Source organism: Capricornis sumatraensis, chromosome 16 (assembly GCF_032405125.1).
Source record: "Capricornis sumatraensis isolate serow.1 chromosome 16, serow.2, whole genome shotgun sequence".
Classification (NCBI taxonomy): Eukaryota; Metazoa; Chordata; class Mammalia; order Artiodactyla; family Bovidae; genus Capricornis; species Capricornis sumatraensis.
Genome location: NC_091084.1, coordinates 34,070,453 through 34,092,531, shown reverse-complemented (window position 1 = coordinate 34,092,531; position 22,079 = coordinate 34,070,453). Strand labels below are relative to the sequence as shown.

The following is a 22,079-nucleotide window of genomic DNA, read 5'->3' as shown; positions in this document are numbered from 1 at the left end:
AATAAGTGTCCAATTCCAGATCACTGGTCCATTCGCACGACATACTGCAGCTGAACAGCGATGATCGTGGACCCTGACCTAATTCCACGGTCACCCTCCACGGCCCCCTGCTTCCTCTCCTTCACCCAAGCCACGCCTCTCTGCCTCCACCCATCTCAGGGTCCTGGCAGGACCTGACGCAGGCAGGTACCAGGGGAGGAGAGGATTTAGCCCAACGTGAGGACTCACCGCAGTGCTGTTCGTCCGAGCCATCCGAGCAGTCGTGCAGACCGTCACAGTGTTTGCTGGATGGGATGCAGGTGCCGTTCGGGCAGCGGAACCCGTTGCACTTCTTCTCTGGAAAGCAGTTCAAGGAGCAGCAGAATGAGGAGACAGGCAGACAGTCACATCACCGCGGCGCAGATATTTATACCCACATGTGTGTCTCCCTATGGAGGGCTATCACAATTACAGATACACACATACTCTGACCCAAGAATATAATCTATCCACGAGTGAAAAATAACAGAGGAACCAGCTTATTCACTGCAGCACTGTTTGTAATAGACTGAAAGCCACCTACGGATCCATCCGCAGGGGACTGTGAAATGCTACTGCACACAGGAACACCAGACTGGTACAGAGAGACTGAAGAAGCGCTCGATGAACACATGTCCTAGACAGACAGTTATCTGAAAAACCAAGGTAACAAAAATGTGCACAGCATGCTGCTGCTGCTGCTAAGTCGCTTCAGTTGTGTCCGACTCTGTGCGACCCCATAGACGGCAGCCCACCAGGCTCCCCCGTCCCTGCGATTCTCCAGGCAAGAACACTGGAGTGGGTTGCCATTTCCTTCTCCAATGCATGAAAAAGAAAAGTGAAAGTGAAGTCACTCAGTCGTGTCCAACTCTTAGCGACCCCATGGACTGCAGCCTACCAGGCTCCTCCGACCGTGGATTTTCCAGGCAAGAGGACTGGAGTGGGGTGCCATCGCCTTCTCCAGCATGGCATGCTACATGTGTAAAAATAGGACAAGTACATGTCATAAATTTAAATTTGCATGTATGCACAAAAATATTCTGAAAGGATACACAGCAAAGCGGGGAAACTGGCAGATGGGAGAAAAACATTTACTGTTTAATCTCCTTATACTTTTCCATTGTGAATCATGTGAATGTGCTACCTACTCAAAACATTTTTTTTTTTACAAAAAGTAAAATGAAAGCACCAATTAGATGGAAACAAAGAGGACATGAACCCTGATTTTATAGACCCTGGGGTTTTTAAGCTCTCTTACATCACTCACCATTTTATTTCTTCAGGAATTCTACACCAAAGTCCCCTAAATGTTAACAGTCTTAGGTTTTGCAGTTGGTGTAGAACTTTTAGTACTAGGTCATCCATTCTCCTGAACAGAAAGCAACTGCCAGACATTTGGCTTAAGAATCACTTCTAGTAGGTCAGTTGTAAACCCAACTCTTGGCAGAATACTTTCAGGAGGATCAGGGATAAGGCAAGGAAATGTGTTTTAATCCTGTAAAAAGTCATCATCCCCAGGACATTGTTCAAAGGACATCAAAACAGAAACAGTGAAGGAGTACCACGAGATGGGGAAACAGATTTCAGCATAAGAAGGTTTTTCAAAAGTATACAATTTAAATTGTACAAGACAAGTTATCACTCACTCAAGTCAAAAAGATAAAAATCAAGAGAGGCTTAGGGAAACATCCAATGTTACTAATGGAGATCCTTTTGGTATAATCACTTGGAAATAAAACCTGGAAACAATGAGAATCATGGAAATGGATCGGAACCTGTAACCCAGCACTTCCATATGGAGGGATATACCCCAGGAAGTAGCATCTCAAGGGAAATCTAAGCCTTCATTTCCAAGAACACGAACAGTTTTTATGACACATGACAGGCAAAATGGACATTACCCCACCAGGGAGCGACTAAGTAAACTACGTCACAGCAATAATACAAAGAGGATGGGCATCTGCCATGAAAATGCTAACCACAGAAAAATACAGATATATGGAAACAACTTTAACACCGTGCCATGAAAAGAGCAGAACACACAGCAGCATGCAGACAGCGACTGCAGTTCCACGAAAACTAGGGATGTGAGTGTGGAACAATAGGAAATATGGATATTGGCCTCTGCCCTTGGTTTCTGGCATAAGGCTCCTAATGAATAAATGTGCTCAGTCACTTAGTCGTGTCCGACTCTGTGGACCCATTGACGTAGCCTGTCAGGCTCCTCTACCTATGGAATTTTCCAGGCAAGGATACTGGTATGGGTTGCCATTCCTTCTCCAGGGGTTCTTTGTGACCCAGGGATCGAACCCACATCTCCTGGTTGGTAGGTGGGTTTTTTACTGCTGAGCCACCAAGGAAGCATAGGATTAACATGTACACACTACTGTATATAAAACAGATAACTAAAAAGGACCTACTGTATAGCACAAGAAATTATACTCAAAATTCTGGAATAACCAGTTTGGAGAAAGAATCTGAAAAAGAATGCATACGTGTATATGTATCACCGAATCAAGCTTCCCTGGTGGCTCAGTGATAAAGAATCCACCTTCCAAGCAGGAGACATGGGTTCGATCCCTGGGTTGGGAAGAACTCCTAGAGAATGGCAGCCCACTCCAGTGTTCTTGCCTGGAAAATCCCATGAACAGAGGAGCCTGATGGGCTACAGTCCACGGAGCTGAAAAGAGCTGGACACGACTCAGTGACTAAATGATGACAAAACAGAACCACTCTGCTGTACAGCTCAATCTAACACAACACTGTAAGTCAGCTACACGCCAATGTAAAATATGTATTTAATTTGGTGTGAAAAAGCATTTTATACATTATGTTTGTGCGGCAGCTATTTTCTGCTTAATTTCCATTAACTATCTCAGAATCCTTCTTTAAATCGACTACACTGAAAAAGTTCTGGCTTATGAGTATGGGTTTCCATTTTCCCAAGGGACCATCACAGCAACCTCTCAGCCGTAAAGTATGCCATCTATACAGAAACTGTTGGCTAATTTCTGGCAGAACACTGGTAATGTGACCCTACTTAAGTGTTCCGGGTGGGTTAGTGGGTTTCCCATTTCTTTTCTTGTTTTTATGGAGGCAACCTGCTTGCCCAAGAATTAAAATTACAGGACTTGCTGATGGCTCAGGGATAAAGAATCCACCTGCCAATGCAGGGGACACGGGTCCAATCTCTGGTCCGGGAAGATTCCTCAGGACGACTACGCCTGTGTGCGCCACAACTACTAAAGGCCATGGGCAGCAACTATGGAAACCCACACACCTAAAGCCTGTGCCCTAGAAAACAAAAGAAGCCATTGCAATGAGACACCCATGCACCACAATAAAGAGCAGCCCCTGCTCGCCGCAACCAGAGAAAGGCTGTGCAAAGCAATCGAAGACCCAGTGCAGCCAAAAGTAAATAAATAAACAATAATAATAAATAATTAGAATCACATAGCCCAGGCCTACACGTCGAACAGCAGTGCCACACAGCAAGGGCGAGCTCACTAGCGTGCACCAGGCACAGTGGGGACTCTGGTCCGTCTCCTGGTCCATCCGTTGCCCCTCCTCCTGAACAGCAGACATGGGAGACGTGCGGGTTGGGGCCAAAGCGCCTGCACTCACCACAGTTGACCGGATCCTCGTCAGAGCCGTCCTGACAATCCATGTCACCATCACATGCCCAGCGCTGGGGGATGCAGTGCCCGTTTCGACACTGGAAGTTGGAGGCCTCACAGGTGTGATAGATGGCTGCCAACGAAACAGGAGAGAAAAATGGTCAAGGCCTCCTTCACCTTCGCAGCCCCATCACCCTCAGCAGACGACTGCAAAGGAGGCGCATTCTAACAGGTATGACGGGGTACTACCCTAAAGGCAGAATGCAGCCTCCTGAAGGGGCATCAGCTCGAGCCTCGGGGTTCATCAGTGTTACACAAGCACAGATGTACATGTTAAAAACTCGGTCACTTTCACAGCAACCTAAGAGGTCAGGACTACTCCCCACTTATAGATGAGAACAAGGTTTAGGACTCTCAGAAGGTGCCCGAGAGTAACAAAGGTAATGAAGTAATAGCACCAGGGCTGTCCAAGTCCAAAGCCTGTGCTTCCTCCAGTCCACTTGGGTACTTAATCTTCTCACTCCTCCAGACTCTGCTGAACAAGAACAGGAAGAGGGTGCTCGGGGCTCTGGGTCCTAGACCTGCTCCCGACACTGTAGGGACCTTGATGTCATCCTCTGTATTGATATCTAAGGAGCCCTGTAAGCTGTGAAAGGGCCTGATTTTATAATTCTAAATGAACTGCCCAGTTTCATAAGTGGAAAACCTCCTGTCCAAAGATGCATCTAAAATCACAAAGAAAGCAGGCCCAGAAACCTAGAATTCCTTAACTTTCTGGATAGCCAAGAGTGACGTCTACCAGCTAATACGACACGGCATCCTCTACAACCATTAAAAGACAAAAAAATTAAAGTGCCAGGGAACCAGTCACTGTTATAACTGAACAGGCTCATTTGCATACACAGGCTGAGGCCACCTGAAAGTCATTTAGAAAATGTCAAAACTTCAGTCAGAGACTATTTCAGATGCATAATATCTGCCTGCAACCCAAGCAACACTACTGGCCGCCTTCTCCATCAGATTTCCCTTCCCTCCTCTGATGCAGAGAGCAATTTGTGTCTGTTCACTGCTGAATGCAAGCCAGGGCTGGCCTTGTTTGCAACCAGCATGAAATAACATAACCAAGACAGACGGGCTCTCTTGGTTGAACCGAGTGGACAGGGTGTCCTTGTGACAGGAGCAGGCAAAGCAAACAAAAGTGGGCTGTTGAGTGCAAACCACAGTTACCTATTCAGCTGAGATGGTTGGTAATAGTGACTCAAGGGTTGGGAAAATGGGCTTCCAATGCCCTCTAGAATTGCTACTGCATTTGAGGCTATTTTGGGCAATAGTCTGAAATATAAAGCCCCTGATTTTTCAAACTACTTTACAACAAAAGGTGGTCCATCATCTGTTGGCTTCTCAAAGACCAATGCTATGTCCAGTCACATGCAAATACATCTACTGGAAGTTTCAGTATTTTACAATATTGGCAGTCAGGATCCATTGAATATCTTTTTAAAATATACTTATCTCTGATAAGAAAAATAAATGTGACCCTGCATGTTAGATGAGCTTTGCCCCAGTAACAGCCATTGCCTGGAATACTTCTGATTTATTGATTTTACAAATCTGATAGCCCTTTAAAAAATTCCTCACCAAAGCCTTGCTCGCTATCATAAAAGATACTGTCACCTAAACCACTGCCACACTGAAATACTCACTATTATTCAGCCTATGGATTTCAACTGAAAACAATTTCTGAGTGCTAATGGAGTTTCCAAGTAGACAACGCTGAAGGGCATGTTTGACATCTCCAGATTCTATCACTGATGCTGAGCTGAGAAAGACTAATTAATTTACACAATTTCATTCAAATGGCCAGGAAGGGCTGGAATGCTTAACAGTCTCTTTTTCTGTCTTCTGAGTAACTTACTAGCTCTCTGACACTGAGTGTCTGATGAATGATCTATGTTCAATTGATAATACTTAACTGTAAGGATGAAAGAGATGGATTTTAAAATAGACTAAAGAATTTGAGGCAGATAAAAAAGAATCCTTTGCATAGCAGGGTCCATCATTACCCTAAGAACAGAAGGGCTACTGGGGCAAATGATCATGAAATTAGAATATCAGAGTTTCTAATAAAGGCCATTATCCTCTGGCTTACTCTGACATGAACACATCTCTCCTGACTCAGCAAGACCCTCTGTGACCCCCTGATCAAAAACAGTAGGCGAATAAAAGCGGGGCAGAAGAGATGAATTAATTACTGTGACAAGCACTGCCTTATTATAAAACACTGGACTCTTACAAAATGAAGGAGGAAAAAAAATGTTAGTATCAACACAACCTGAATGATTAATAATGTAAAAAATAACATAAAGCATAAAGGACAGTAAAAACTAAAAGGCAAATCTGAAAAAGAACCAATTAGAAATTCTAGATATAAAAAATAGAGTCATGGAAATAAAAACAGCTCAGTGGATGTGTGAAATAGGAGATTAGATTCAGCTGAAAAGAGGACTGTTGAACAGGAAGAGAAATCTGAGGAAGTAACTCACAGTCATAAGGAGACAGAAAATCTAAAAACCAAAGGCATAAATATCAGGATGAGAAAGTCCAGCGAATGGCTGATAGCTGCTGCTAACAAGACAAGACAAAGTAGCAAACAGACACAGCAGAAAAGACAGTTGGCTGCAGCTTTCTAGAACTGATGAAAAACATAAATCCTCAGATTTTAGAAGGACGACAAACAGGAAAAATAAAAATAATTTCACGCCTAGGTAGGTGAAACTGAGCAGCAAACAAAATATAAAAAAACCTAAAGGCAACTAGAGAGAAAAGAACGTCCGTTATTACTGGAACAGATAATCTGGCAGGAGAATTGAAATCAGCACAAAAGAGGCCAGAAAGAAATGGAATGATTCCACCAAAATACTTAGGGGAAATTACTACAAATCTAGAAAACCAGATGCATCAATTTCAGTGTTGAGAACGAAACAAAGACATGGTTATAGGAACAAAACTTTTAAGTTTACGACTCACAGACTCGGCTACGAAACGCTGAAGGATGAACACAGGAAGGAAGCAGTAAACACAGGAAGGGGAAGTGACCGACGGGTAGGCACCTATACAGAAGTCTGGTCACTAAACGATAATCACGATGCCTGATTTTTAAATGTAAAATTAAACTATGAAGTATTTCACGGTTTTATTTGGGGGGGGGATGATGGGGGCCATACCATGCAGCACGTGGGTTCCTAGTTCCCCAACTAGGGATTTGAGTCCAAGCTCCCTGCATTGGAAAGGTGGAGTCTCCACCGCTGGACCAACCTCCAGGGAAGTCCGTGTGTTTTAAAATACTAAATATATACTGAGTTTGTCAATACTGTGAAGAAGGCTGAGTGCCAAAGAATTGATGCTTTTGAAAAAGACTCTTGAGAGTCCCTTGGACTGCAAGGAGATCCAACCAGTCCATTCTGAAGGAGATCAACCCTGGGATTTCTTTGGAAGGAATGATGCTAAAGCTGAAACTCCAGTACTTTGGACACCTCATGAGAAGAGCTGACTCATTGGAAAAGACTCTGACGCTGGGAGGGATTGGGGGCAGGAGGAGAAGGGGACGACCAAGGATGAGATGGCTGGATGGCATCACGGACTCGATGGACGTGAGTCTGAGTGAACTCCGGGAGATGGTGATGGACAGGGAGGCCTGGCATGCTGCGATTCATGGGGTCACAAAGAGTCAGACATGACTGAGCGACTGAACTGAACTGAACTGAAAGGAGTAAAAGATCATTTCTGTCCTTCACAAACCAAATCTAAACCAAAGCAGACCACAAGACTGGGATATAATAGCAGATTTACTTTTTTCTTTTTTGCTTTTAGAAATTAGGAAGCATGCTCTGAGACCCCCGGCTGCCGGACAGTGTAGGAACTGCCAGGATACTGCTGGGGTAAGGACAATTAAGATATGGGAATGAGGCGCTTCCCTGGTGGGCCAGTGATTAGGACTTTGCCTTACAATACAGTAGGTGCAGGTTTGATCCCATGTGGCCAAAAAACCAAAACATGGGACAGAAGCAGTGTTGTAGCAGATTTAATAAAGACTTTTAAAAAAGGTCCACAACAACAACAAATCTCTAAGAAAAAAAAAAAAAAAAAGGAATGAAAAGTGATTTAATTTGCAAGCGTGAAGCTCCATTAACAATAGATGGCAAAAGGAAGCCTGAAATACCAGATCTGCCCTCACTTGCCACAAAAGGGTGAAAGGAAATATCGTTATCCCCATCACTGGTGGGATTTAAGGTAGACTTGAGCAACAATTTCTAAAGGAGAGTGCAGAGAAAATTTACTCATCAGCTAGTAGGATTTGTTTTCCCGCCTCTACAACTGCCCCAACTCCTTGCTCTCCCCGATTCCATCATAATGTACATGCCCTTGTTTGTTCATTCATTCATTCGTTCACAAAAAATAGTGGCGTGAACATGAGTGAACCTAACACCAGCAGAATAATTAGAATCTCAGACCACTCAGCCTTCTTCTCAGAGTCTCCTGCTGTTTCCAACTTTATCTTTAATGAAATCTTGCCCCAAACAGGTGCAAGCACAATTTAAGTTTTCACTGCTTAGGGAGCATCTTGATGCTCCATTCCTAAAACATGAGCTAGTTCACTGCTCCTCAACGTATGGTCCCCAGACCAGGGGCCAGTCTGTAAACTCTTTGCTACTGTTCCTAGGAAAATAAACTTGAGCCAAAATGTAAAACAACTGTATCACTCATGACATTGCTCAGTGAATATTCTTCCATAGCAAGACTTTCTCAATGAAGGAAGCAAAGAGCTGGTAACATTTTGGCACAAGGTGATCACAGACCAGCTCTTCGTTTCTAAGGTCCATTTCTTAGAGACTTGATTCTGTGATCATGTAGGGCGGTAATGCTGCCCACTATATGAACAGGTTAAGTGCAGCTCAGGGAGTCCAGGAAATACTGACCAGTACAGTTGGCTTCATCAGACCAGTCCCTGCAGTCGTTGTCCCCATCGCACACCCAGGAGGAGCGGATGCACATGCCAGAGCTGCAGCTGTATTCGTCACTCCGACACTGGTGCATTTCTGCAGGTGAGACCACAGACAAGGGTGTGAGCGCAAAAGCTTGCTCAGTATTCTGTCTCTGACGTCAGGGCTCCTGGTAGTTAGAGATGCACCCGATATCCCCATCATCCCTGATGATCCAGAATGCACGGAGGAAGACTTAAACCAGGGATGGAAAATCATGAGGAATGGTGCCCAAGTAGAGTTGGCCCTCTGGACCTGTAGGTTCTGCATCCATGGATTAAACGAACCATGCACCATGTATTTCCCAGGTAGCTGAGTGACAAAGCATCTGCCTGCCCAACAGGAAACTCACGTTCAGTCCCTGGATTGGGAAGATGCCCTGGAGTAGGAAATGGCAACCCACTCCAGTATTCTTGCCAGGAAAATCCCATGGACAGAGAAGCCTGGCAGGTACAGTCCATGGGGCCACAAAGAGTCAGACTCGATCTAGTGACTAAACAATAAACAACAGCATTGGGTACTACGTTTATGATCCATGGCTGGGTGAATCTGCGGACGCAGAATCCGTGGACATGGAGGGCCTTGAGCACCCATGGGTTTCGGAACCTGTGGTGGGTCCTGGCACTGATGCCCTGTGGATACCCAGGGACAACGGTAGTGCACTGTGAATGGGGCACAGGTGTGCTGAGATCCTGACACCTCACACTCAAGGCCTCTAGGCCACAAAGGTATTGTCCATTTATCTCGGTACACTTTACAAATATTTTCTATGCTTCCCTTGATGGGCAGAAGGTTGGGGAAGCAATGCTCTGGTTGCCCAGAAAGCCACAATTTCAGAAGACTTCTAGAGACAGAGTCTGTGGTTTCAGAAAAGGAGTGATGAGAACCTCAAAAGTGTAGATCCGTGTGAGGTGCTCAGGTCAGGAAAATTAAGACCAGTGCTGAGTTCTCTGAATGGAGAGGCTGGGGACTGTCCATGAGCTGAGCTCCAGGGATGCTGGCCGGTGGGCTGTCTCAGGAAGGGTGGAGGCTGGAGGCAAATGAATCTGGGCAGCCTGCCCAAGACAGGAAAGGCAGCTCTACTGGCAGAATCTGATGTAGACCCTGGGGACAGCAGCAACACAGGACTTTCCCATGGAACTGTAAAGAGTCCAGGAAAACAGGAGTAGCCAAGACGACTGGGGTCCCAGGGTGGCGGCCTCAGGGAGAGAGGCTGATGGTGAACTGGGGAAGCAGATAGTCACGGGGACACAGTCTGGAGACTCTCAGAGAGGACCTGGATCTGAGGAGGGGACCACCTGAGACCCCAAGGTGGATTCAGGATGCACCAGCCTGAATAGGCCACAAGCAGAGACTCTGAGGGACAGACACTGTTTAATGGTCAAATGTGTGTCCAGTGACGGGCTGAGAGGACACCTGATAAATGCGTGACCACGTGCTGATTCCTCCTTGAGAGAGCAAAGCCGGCCACACAGCTGGGCCCTCTGAGTGCAGACGGGACAAGGGAAGGATGAAGGGGAAGAGTGTGAACCCCAAGGACTGTTTCCTGGAACTTTGTGTTTTACAAAAATGAAGGAAAACGATATAACCACCCCCAGAAAACTGCTCTGAGGGTTCCCCTTATTTCAGTCCCAGTGAATCAAACCCCTGCCTGCGGTGACTCAGGCCCCATCCGGAAGCACAGGCCCAGCTGGACCGGACATGCCCCTGTGGACAGACAGGGACCCCACGGGGTCTCGCTGGCCCTTCATAGTGGTGGGGTCAGCGTCTGGGCCCAGGCTGGCCCCCTCCAGGCTGGAGCACTCTGTTAACTCCCACAGTGATTAGCAGCTACGGGCTTGGAACCAGAGCCCATCAACTAAGACAGGCCTCCTACAACCGACAGGAGAGGAGTATGCAACAAGAATCCCAATTCCCTTTCCTGACACAAACTAACATTATCCCCCTGAACCAGCCCCCGGACCTCTGCAGGCCTCCGTCATTTCACCTGGAAATCAAAGGACTGAAGCAGAGAATCCCACCACCGCTTCAGTTCCAACACGCTATTTTCCTAAATAAAAATTCCCATCCAGAAAACAGGTGCTCAAATAATGTTTGTGCTATCTGCTGACTTCTAACAGGGTTTCCTGAATTACATGAGTTTAAAAAAAAAGGATTCACAAAGGTATAGCTCTGGGTCTACAAGAGGCTCATCTCACAGCCCCCCAGAAATGTGGGCTAAGGCTGCAGAGCCATCAATAAACGCCTGAATTCATTTAGGAATCTTCCCTAGTCTTACACACGTGCGCACAGCAGCACTGCAGAATGAAGTTCTAGCCCCTTATGAGTGAATCACTCCTACCATGTGTATGGAGCTGGCCGTGCAGCTGACGTTACAAATCCCACAGTGATGTTCAGAAACCCTCCCTTTCCAAGCCTCCCCATGAGCAAGAGCGCGGCCCCTTCTGAACGTCATGCCCCCTTACCACAGTGACTTTCATCACTATTGTCGCCACAGTCATCCTCAAGGTCACACTTGTAGGAGAGGGGGATACAGGTCCCAGACTCGTGGCAGCGGAACTGCGTGTCCAGGTCACAGACGGTGGTTGCTAAGATGCGAAAGAGAGACAACAGGCTCAGTAGATCCAATCAGCTCCCCCCAGACATCCCACTGGAAAGTGAAGGAAGCAGGTTTTCATTGTAATATCAATTTCAACAACAGAACTGAAACCTCAAAGTACAGAAAAATGTAACTGCGTGATAGCCTGAAATTTACAGCCAAGGGACATAAAGGCCTGTCCTTTCATGGATGGCTTCCAGATGTCAACGGGGCTGGGGAAAGTGAGAAGCCGTCATCTAGCTGGGAGATGGGTGTGATGCGCTAGATAAGCCCCTAGGACCATCCCCACAGATGTGACGGTGTCTTAGAATAACTAGCAGATATACCATTATCCGGAAAACTACCATTAGGAAGCCCACTTTCACCCACAAAGCTGGCCCCTCACCATACAGACGACAGGGAGGGTGGAAAGTCCTACAGCAGAAGCAGGGGCCCTGCAGTCAGGTGGGACGGGTTTCAAATCTTGGCTCTATTTCTTCCTTCAGAAATTAATCTTAACCTCCCTGAGCCTCCGTTTCCTCCGCAGGAAAAGGAAGATAAGGTAATGTGAGCAGGTGCTTGTGATGACAAACAAGACGAGAGATGGGGATTAATGCTACCGCCCACAATTCACTCTACCCAACCCCTCTGGGCCTCTGTTCCTGCTACTGTGAAATGGAGACAATACCTACCCTCCTGGCATTATTATGAAAGTCAATAAGGAAACAACTCTGGGACCAGTGCCCATCATTAGGATGAAATACTATGGGCTCTAAACAAATCCCACTTCTCTTCCCATCCATCCTCACGCCCTTCTGCTCAGAACGTGAACATAATTTCTCCCTCTTCTCAACAGAAATGATCCAGGTTTAGGTATAAGCCATAGAACCCTGCAGAAAAGGCTTCAGGAAAGAAGGCTGCTCCCCGGAATAGAACAGAATCCTGCAAAGAAAGTGGGGCGGGGGGTGGGGGGGGGCAGTGGCAGGAAGTGAGAAGCAGGTGGCAACCCCACAATCAGACGTCCCTGGCAGCTCTTATTTGAGGCTCCATTTCTTCTCCATAATTGAGCTCATGGTGGGAGGCAGGGTATGAATGCAAAAATGACGAGACTGCAGGGGATTTACGTCAAAACCCCCAGTGCCTGACAATCACCCAGGGCAGGAGCCTGCCAAAGAGGAAAGGGGCTCTGCCAACAGAATCCCTCCCATACCTGCCTGTCTCCACACCTCTTCTCTTCCCTGGCAGCTGACAGGAGTGGGGGGGCCTCGCTTAACTTCCAGACAGCGCTGCCCAGCCATGGCCTGACCCCTCCTATAGCCCTGCCTGGACCAGCATGCCCCTCGCCTCCTCCTCTCACCTCTTCCTTGATGACAGAGACCCTCAGGAAAGCTCAGATGAGCACCGCTCTCCTGGCTCCGAGGCTCCACATTTCAGCCCCTGCATCCCTCACCTCCACCACATCTGACTAGTCGGGACCCGAGCACATGGAATCATGAGAAAGCAGAGCAGAACTGATGCTTCCAAACTGTGGTGCTAGGAAGACTCTTGAGAGTCCCTTGGACTGCAAGGAGATCAAACTAGTCCATCCTAAAGGGAATCAACTCTGAATATTCATTGGAAGGACTGATGCTGAAGCTGAAGCTCCAATACTTTGGCCGCCTGATGCCAACAGCGATTAACTGGAAAAGACCCTGATGCTGGGAAAGATTGAGGATAAGAGGAGAAGGGGACGACAGAGGACAAGATGGTTGGATGGCATCATCGACTCAATGGACAGGAGTTTGAGCAAATTCCAGGTGATAGTGAAGGACAGGAAGGCCTGGGGTGCTGCAGCCCATGGGGTTGCAAAGAGTCCAACAAGTCTCAGGGTCTTGAGAGGGTCAATTACAGCTAACATTTGCACCAAACCAGGAGGAGGGCAGAGCTGGCTGCAAAATCCAGCCCTAGGAGAAGCTTAAACTCTTCAGGGAACCCTGCGAGCTCAGGGGCTGGTGGGGAGGAGATGGAGGGAAACTTCCTAGCGAAACACTGAACCAACAGGATAGCCCACCATGTACATCCAGTAGAAACCAAAGCCCAGGGACCCAAAGAGGAACCCCTCGCCAACAGACATGAGGCCATTCAATTCATAGCTCTCTGCCTCCACTATGTCTCATCACGTCTGGTCAATTTTCTTGCAACGTGTTAATTCTAAGACGTGTCTCCTTGCCCACCCTGTTCCGTAACAAACTCCTTTCTAGCATCTGCTCTAACGATGTTAATATTAACTAATGTTTTCAAGGAGCTTTGGCTATTTCCTCACAAATGTCACACCTTCCTGAGACCCTGGTCAGTAGAGGAGGTTTGATCAATGCCCCTTTTGCAGAAAAGAAGAATACACAGAGAGGCTATCGCTCTCTAAATTAATTAGATTTTTATCTAATACTCCTCTCCCTGGGGATGAAAGGTGGCCTCTGAAGCCAAGGAAAAATGATTAAGGAAGGTTTGGTAATAACCTCCTACATGCTAGGAAAGGCAATTCAAGGGATTGCAAGGCCCAGGTGAGCTGAACAAGTTGACTGCTTCTAAAGTGGCTTTCTGGAAGGAGCAGCATGGGAACTGGCCCAGGCTCTGCAGATAGCTGGCAAAATGACATCCACCAGGGGCGAGGGGGTACGAGACAGGACCCAGCCATTAATCTGTGCTTACAACACAAAATGATAAATGAGCTTATGGATTTCCAAAGGCAAATATTTAAAAGAGAAGGCTTCAGATGGGTGTCTGGCTTCCCTTCTCTGGCCTTTCTTCCATCTCATCCATTCTGCCCACGTCTTAGCTTTCCAAAGGCAAAATCTAAGCCTGTCATTTCAAGGGTTGCAAACTGTTCTTTTCATAAAATTCAAAGGTCTCATGCACCCGTTCACCCTCCTACTTGCCCCCACTGCTCACCATGCACAAACAACCTCGGGGCTTTCGTCCATGCAAACGCCTTCCCTGGAACTTTCCTCCCTGCAGCTCTGCTTGGCTCCCCTCTGCCCGCTCTTCCTAAGACCCTCCCAAGGTCTGACCTGGGTGCCATTCTTAAGACTCACTAAGGCTCGCGGTGCTGCCCCATTAAAGGGCCCGTGGCTCACATATGCTTGGTTGGTTACTTCTCTGACCACCCACTTCCGACTGTAAACTCTTGTGTCCACTTTAACCACCAGTTTATCTCCAAACCCAACACAGAGCCTGGAACACCAGGGGCCTCAATATACACCTGTTGAGTGAATAGGTCAGCACGCTACTGACTAACACCTCCTTAGGAGATGATGTCAAAGCCACTAAAAGTTAACTGAAGGAAAGACGGCCAAATTTGCAGTAAACAGAGTATCCCCTATAAGCAGTTATTTGTTTGTCCTAAACGCTGAACAGAATCACATACTTTAACAATTAGACTTTAGATATTACATATTCCAAAGACACTTAAATGTACACAAACCAACGCTCCCACATCGCAGGCCAAAACTGGCATCACTACTCAGCTTGAACAACCACTCCTGAGCCTGGCAGGCAGCTGGCATCCCCTAATTGGAGGTAACAAGGGAAAACTTGTTCCCCATCCCTGAAAAGGTTGAACATTGAATTTAAATTCAGGGGCTATCACCCGGTCACCTGTCTCAGGTCACCAGCTCTATCTCTGGGAAAGGGCCACAGTCAGAGCCCAGACTGCCTGTCTCCCAAACCAGCTCAGTTTCAACCCTGCAATGCTTATTTGTAAATCTCTTCTAATGAGTACCTAGCTTACTTACATGGCTTTGCTTTTAAATAATAATATAGATCTAATGTGCTCAAGTGCATGCTCAGTCCTTCACTTGTGTCTGACTCTTTTGCAACCCCATGGACTGCAGCCCGCGAGGCTCCTCTGTCCATGGGATTTCCCAGGCAAGGATACTGGAGTGGGTTGCCACTTCCTCCTCCATAGGATCTTCCCAACCCAAGCACTAAATCCGTGTCTCCTGCATTGGCGGGCGGACTCTTCGCCACTGAGCCACCTGGGAAGTGCACACATGTAATAGGGTATGGAAGTATGTTTTCTCCAGGCACGTAAATGGGCATCACTGATCATGGGGGCCCTAGGCTCCAGGCCCCGCCCAGGAGGGGCTGATTGTACCAGGAAACGCCTATCCTCCCAAAAACTCTGCTAAGCAGGGACTCACGGCAGTTCCTCTCGTCGCTCATGTCTCCGCAGTCGTTGTCAAAATCACACCACCAGATGCTGTTGATACACTTCCCGTTGCTGCACCGATACTGGTTGCGGAGACAGGTGTCCTCTGGCCATGGAGGGAGGCAGAGGAGAAAATAAAACCAATATCATTCTTCCTGCTGGACCATGAGACTTTCTATTCTGAGTTGCCATTCATCTTCCTCAAATAACATGCCTCAGACAGCAAAGGGGAAGCGGGATGCTTTGCACAGGTGCCCAGAGGGAAACCAGCATCCAAGGAGACCTCCTTCTCTCCTCTTTTAATTAAAATTGAAGGAGGAGAGGCCTCTAGGAGCAGCAGAGGGGGTTACAATGATGAAAAAGGAGAGTCATGGTGTCAGGTGGATCTAGCAAGTAGAGACATATATACACTGCTGCTGCTGCTAAGTCACTTCAGTCGTGTCCGACTCTGTGTGACCCCATAGACAGCAGCCCACCAGGCTCCCCTGTCCCTGGGATTCTCCAGGCAAGAACACTGGAGTGGGTTACCATTTCCTTCTCCAATGCATGAAAGTGAAAAGTGAAAGTGAAGTCGCTCAGTCGTGTTTGACCCTTAGCGACCCCATGGACTGCAGCCTACTGGGCTCCTCTGTCCATGGGATTTTCCAGGCAAGAGTACTGGAATGGGGTGTCATTGCCTTCTCTGCATATAAACACTATAAAATATTAATTCCAGGGGCTTTCTTGGCCATTCAGTGGCTAACACTTTGCACTTCCAGTGGTTAATACTTTGCAGGGGGTGTGGGTTCAATCCCCAGTCTATGACCCCACATGCCGTAGCCGTAAGAAAAAAAAAAAAAAAACTAACTCCACAAGGAATTCCTTAAGGGACTGTGTAGCCACAGAAGAGAAGTGAAGTGAAAGTTGCTCAGTCATGTCCGACTCTTTGCGACCCCATGGATATCCGTGGAATTCTCTAGGCCAGAATACTGGAGTGGGTAGCCTTTCCCTTAGGGGATCTTCCCTACCCAGGGATTGAACCCAGGTCTCCTGCATTGCAGGCAAATTCTTTACCAGCTGAGCCCCAAGGGAAGCCTGTGTAGCCATTATCCAAACATCCATATTCAGCATATCTATACCTATATCGTTTGCTGCTGCTAAGTCGCTTCAGTCGTGTCTGACTCTGTGCGACCCCATAGACGGCAGCCCACCAGGCTCCCCTGTCCCTGGGATTCTCCAGGCAAGAACACTGGAGTGGGTTGCCATTGCCTTCTCTACCTATATAGTTTATCTATACCTGTTCAGTTTACCTATACCTATATAGTTTATATACACATATTCAGTATATCTGTGTCTATAGTTTATAGTTTATATATGGTCATATATGTTCACGTGTGTTCAATTTAACAACCAGGAGGATTAGGGAGATTGCTTTACATATTTTTGAGGATTTTTTCCTACCCCATGACTCCTTCAAAGTGAGTAGTCATAATTCCTCACACAGACCAAAAAAAAAAAAAATAGTGCACTGTTTAGTCAACTGGCTTATGAACACGTGATGACTGGCCTCCTGTCTGGATTAAGTAAAGGCTTTCTGACAGGGATACAGAAAGGCCCTTTTCTCCTCCTCCTGCAATTCAGTGTTAACCCCATTTCTTTCCAAACAACTTTAAGATGATGACCAGTGCCTGAAAGAGTGCCCTGTGTCTTAGACAAAAAGGCTCATCTTTTTTCCATCTGTATTTTTTAAGAGGGCCCAGAAGGCCACTTTGCAGTTTTTGCTTCCCTGGACTCAAAGGCTGCTGTGACAGGGGAAGTTATGATTACAAAGCAAATACAAGCTTGAGAATAAGGAAAGGTAGGAATCCAGGCCATGTTTATCAACAGGATACTTTGCCAGGGGCTCACCTTCCCGAAAGAAATGTGAGGCTGGGGACTGGGGAAGTGGTAAAAGGAAAAACTAGACAGGAAAGAAAGATGTAACAGGTTTTCAAGGTGACATGTTAGAGTCTGTGTGTTCAGATTCCAAGGGGGAGTGGGGTGAGGCTGCTGCAGGCATCTGGCTGTGGCTTAAGAGGAAGGACTCGAAGTGCTTTGCAAAACTGGTCAGAAAGTTCTGATGTTTCTAGGCTGGGCAGGGAGGGGAACTGCTGGATGAGACGAGGTGAGCTCTGCAGGAGTCCTTTGCTAAAGTCAGGGTGGGCCAACTGTACCCTGCACACTTACAGAAGCAGGAGGAGCTGGGGATGATTGGTGTGGGGTGGATGAGGAGAGGAAGAGGCAGAAAAAGAAAAGAAAGGTGCCCTCACAGGAAGGTCTGCATGCCCCGACATTTAACCCAAAAGCAACTCATCTTTAAAAGAACAGTGCGGGCCTGCCCTGGGTGAGGACTGAGGGACCACGGGCCTTGGAAGGTGAACTAGGATGCCCGTGTCTAGAGGGTTTTATTGTCTACCTTGGGCATTTTCAAAAACCCCAACACGAGTGTATCAAGGACACATCAAAGGGGGAGGATGGGCAGAAAAGGGAGAAGGGGACACACCTTCTTTGACACACGTGTGGTTCTTCTGCTGGTAGCCATGGGGGCACTCGCACATCAGGTCCCCGGACGGGAGGACACTGCTGGACACACCGTCTGGACACCTGCAGCTCCTGCTGCCGTCGGCCCTGGGCAGGCACAGCAGGCTGCAAGGCCGGGACGCACAGGCATTGCTTCCTGGAGAGGAGACAGGCGGCAGCAGCCGGGTTAGCAGACACCAGGGGGCGCCAAACGCAGGCCTGAGACCCTTTTACAGGAAGAAAAAGGTGAAGTGGCGAGCATGAGTGGGGCCCCAGCTGGATCGGATGGCCCCGAAACCAAGCCCACTGGGAATCTGGATGGAGGATGGTGAGACACCACAAGGTAGGCAGGGAGCTGCTGCGGGGAAGAGGGTCGTCGCCCGGGGGTGTCTCAGGGGATGCAAGGCAAAAACCTGCGCAAGTCAGAGGGGGGCAGGTAAGATCAGTCTGCAGCATCAAGAGGATAGAGCTGACTTAGGAAGAGAAGGAAGGATGACACGGGTACCCGGGTTGCGGGGGCTGTGGGGCTCGGCCGGGCCCGGCCCCAGTCCCCATCAACACACCTGTGCCTCCTCTCTCGGGCTCCTTCCCATCTCCCTTCATTCTTCCCATAGCACTTTTACCTTGAGCGGTTTTCTGTGCCCTGTGACCCCAAAGCCCTTAACTAGAACAAACATACACCCAAGCACCTGCAGGCCCCAGACAAAAATCCAAGTCTGCCTCCTTAATTCCTTTGTGCTATCAGAGCACAGCCGCTGAGCTCAGTGAGGAACCGACCCGATACCCATTAGGCAATAAATCCATGGGCAACGGGCCCACATAAGGATCAGCTAATGTTGATCTAGTCCACTATTTCCCATCTTTTCTGTGGTTCAGCTTCCCAAAGAGAATGCCAGCTAGAGTCCATACGATCCTTCACCGCACTCTCGAGAGAGAGAACGTTTGTGGATGCACAGTGACGGAGATGTTTTCTATCCCCCGCATCCTTCTGGGAAGGAGACAGAGGAGCTATAACAGAGGAAACCATTTCTCAACAGCTGAAAATGTGATACAATCATCAAGCAACGTGAAAGTCATATAAACTAAGAACTGTGTGTTTTTCTTTTTGCCTGTGACTACTTATAATCAAAACTGAATAGGGGCTTCCCTGGGGGCTCAGGAGTTAAGAATCCACCAGGGCTCCACCCCTGATCCAGGAGGGTCCCACGTGCTGCGGAGCAACTAAGCCCATGTGCCACCATTACTGCAGCCCACATGCCTAGAGCCCCCGCTCCTCAACAAGAGAACCCACCTCAATGAGAGAAGCCTGCTCGCCACAACTAGAGAAAAGCCCAGAAAACAACAAAAACCCATGTGTGCCAAGTAGCTTCCATCGTGTCTGACTCTTTGTGACACCATGGACTACAGCCTGCCAGGCTCCTCTGTCCATGGGATTCTCCAGAGAAGAATACTGGAGTAGTTGCCATTTCCTCCTCCAAGGGATCCTCCCAACTCAAGGACTGAACCCGTGTCTCTTATACCTCTTGCACTGGCAGCCATGTGTCTTTCCCACTAGCGCCACCTGGGAACAAAGACCCAGCACAGCCAAAAATAAATAAATAAGTAAATGTTTAATTGGGGAAAATAAATGTAAACGCTTGGGTAAAACTCAGCTGATAAAGATTCTTCAGTTGTGCCCTCTCAGGGACAGAGGACCCCACCAGAATCAAATCTAAGTAATCTGTTTCCAGCCAGCCAAAGTTTAGCCTATGCCATCCTGGCCTGCAGGGAAACAGGGTTCATTCATGAAAACTGGTAATGAGACAAGTGATGACATACACGTAAGCTGCAAATGTGTTGGCGTCTCCTCAGTGTTTAACTGGTATAAACTACACGTAAAAAATAAAATTCCTCATGATACAGCAACAGTATTGCTTTGATGCTAAGGATCCAAGAGCACAAGGCATTACCAAGCGGATAAAATACACACAACCGGGGGAGATCTGTTTGATGAAACATTCAAAGGGGTCTGCAAAAGACTCCATCAACCGACAGGCTGGATCATCACAGTGAATAACCTGCTGATGGGAGCAGAGATGCCAGGAACTAGCTCCCTCTCATCTGTTCCGTGGGCAGATGCCTGTCCCGCTATCTCAAATGCACGTGCTGTGGGCTGCAGGAGCGAATGCCGAGCTGCAAATAACAAAAACAACCCCATCTGGGGTTCTGGAACATGTTCTTTGTATTCAAAGGACACCATGTCATTTGATGTTCCAAGAAATTGAACAATAATAGAATATTTAACAAATACTCATCAACAGGAGTATTTTCACATGGAGTCTGTGAAATAGCATCAGTGACATTTTCACATGCAGGGTAAGTGATTCCACCCAAAGAAGAAAACTGAAAGTACAGAACCCAAAGGGAGCAGCAGTATTTCTGGAGACTGGCTCCCACAGGAATGAATGAAACTGTAATCTGAGAGGCACGGCCAGGGACAAACCCCAAACCGTGCGACCAAGTCACTGATCCTAAAGGAGTAGGCAGGGCAGGCACGTGTGGGCAGGTCCAAAGCCACAGCACAGGGACTTCCCTTCTGCACTCCTAATGCATGGGGCCTGGGTTCGATCCCTGGTCAGAGAACTAGATTCCACATGCTGCAACTAAAGACTCCGAGAGCTGCAGCTAAGACCTGGGACAGCCACAGGAATGAATGAAGAAATAAATAAATATATATATATATATATATATTTAAAATAAACACACAAAGCCACAGTACAGAATACGGGAGCACTGGTCACAGAGAACCTGGGAGAACATAGGGAAGATGTGGCAGAGTTCCATCAGAACACAGCCAGAGAGCCCTGCCCTAGGGCACCACGGTCTCGTGTGGGCCAGGGGCGCCGCGTGAAGACTGGGCAGCTGGCAGCCTCCGTCTCCAAAGACGTCCCTGTCAGAGACCAAACGTTTAGCCCTGTGAGGCCTTCACTGGGCATATCCAGGACATTCACAGATCTCCTCTTTGGAAAATTTCTCCAGAACCCTCTGAGAAGCCAACACTGCTATTATCTGGCTTAACCATCCACACACTCGACAATATCAAAATCAGATCCACCCAGTATGGTAAATAGTCACCCTCATGATAGATATTTAAAACTATGTGTTTCCTGCAGGCTCTGAAGGAACAGTCCAAGAACTCCAAAACAGTTTAACCCATTGCAGCATCAACTGAATACACCAGTAGCCCTGCTGAGAGAGTTGTTTAAAGAAAAGAACACTCTCTACGAAGAGTTAATTCCAGGAACCCTGTGTAAGAACAACCAGGTATGAAGACAAAAAAAAAAAAAAAGCGCCTGTTTATAACTAAATATTCTAAATTGACAACACTGCACATGAACAAAATTCTCATCGTCCTAAACAAGAATACACTAAAACCTAAGACTTTTAAATCACTGTCGTACACCAGGGCACTGCTAATCCAACAACAGATGAGAGGTGGAACATAGCCTGTTGCTTTCTTGGAAGTTCAAGCTCTGAAGTCAGCTAGGCCATGGTCCAAACTCTCACCACTAACTAAATGTGTGATGGAGAGAAGTTACTGAACCTCATTTCCGGGTTCTCATCTGTAAAATTAATAATACAAATGGACTTGGGGGAAACTGTTAAATTATGACGACTCTGATGTGACCCCCATGGACTGAAGCCCGCCAGGCTCCTCTGTCCAAAGGATTTCCCAGGCAAGAATACTGAAGTGGGTTGCCATTTCATTCTCCAACCTGAGCTTATACAAGCCAACGAAGGAAATCAGTGTGGTGCTTATGACACAGCAAAATCCCTTAGAGTGAATGTCCTTTATCACTGCTGTTATTACCTTACACATGGCTTGTACAAAGTCCTGGATGTGTCAGGAACAGACAACAGAGGTAATAAAGCTTGCTTGGCACCAGGGATGGCCAATACTGTCATAAATTTGCAATGCTCTCCATGTCCAACAGAGCAGGCAGGATGGAGCAAACAAGTTCAAGGCCAAGAGGCACCCACTGCAGACAGGCAGTGCTGGCAGCCAGAGGCCACTGCAAGTGCTTGAGCTCATACAGGCCTGAAAGATGACAGACGTGCTTCCC

At 47.4% G+C, this 22,079-nt stretch overlaps 1 protein-coding gene across 1 annotated transcript in view; it reads right to left on the bottom strand.

Annotated features, from left to right (window-relative positions):
* Window positions 1-22,079, bottom strand: part of SORL1 (sortilin related receptor 1) — a 164,547-nt gene that overhangs the window by 41,063 nt on the left and 101,405 nt on the right. The window contains exons 22-27 of the mRNA XM_068989373.1: window positions 17,960-18,133; window positions 15,431-15,544; window positions 11,140-11,262; window positions 8,612-8,731; window positions 3,643-3,768; window positions 229-336 (exon numbers count right to left, since the gene is read on the bottom strand). Of these exons, the coding sequence (XP_068845474.1) occupies window positions 229-336; window positions 3,643-3,768; window positions 8,612-8,731; window positions 11,140-11,262; window positions 15,431-15,544; window positions 17,960-18,133 (765 nt within the window). The remainder of the gene's footprint in view (window positions 1-228; window positions 337-3,642; window positions 3,769-8,611; window positions 8,732-11,139; window positions 11,263-15,430; window positions 15,545-17,959; window positions 18,134-22,079) is intronic.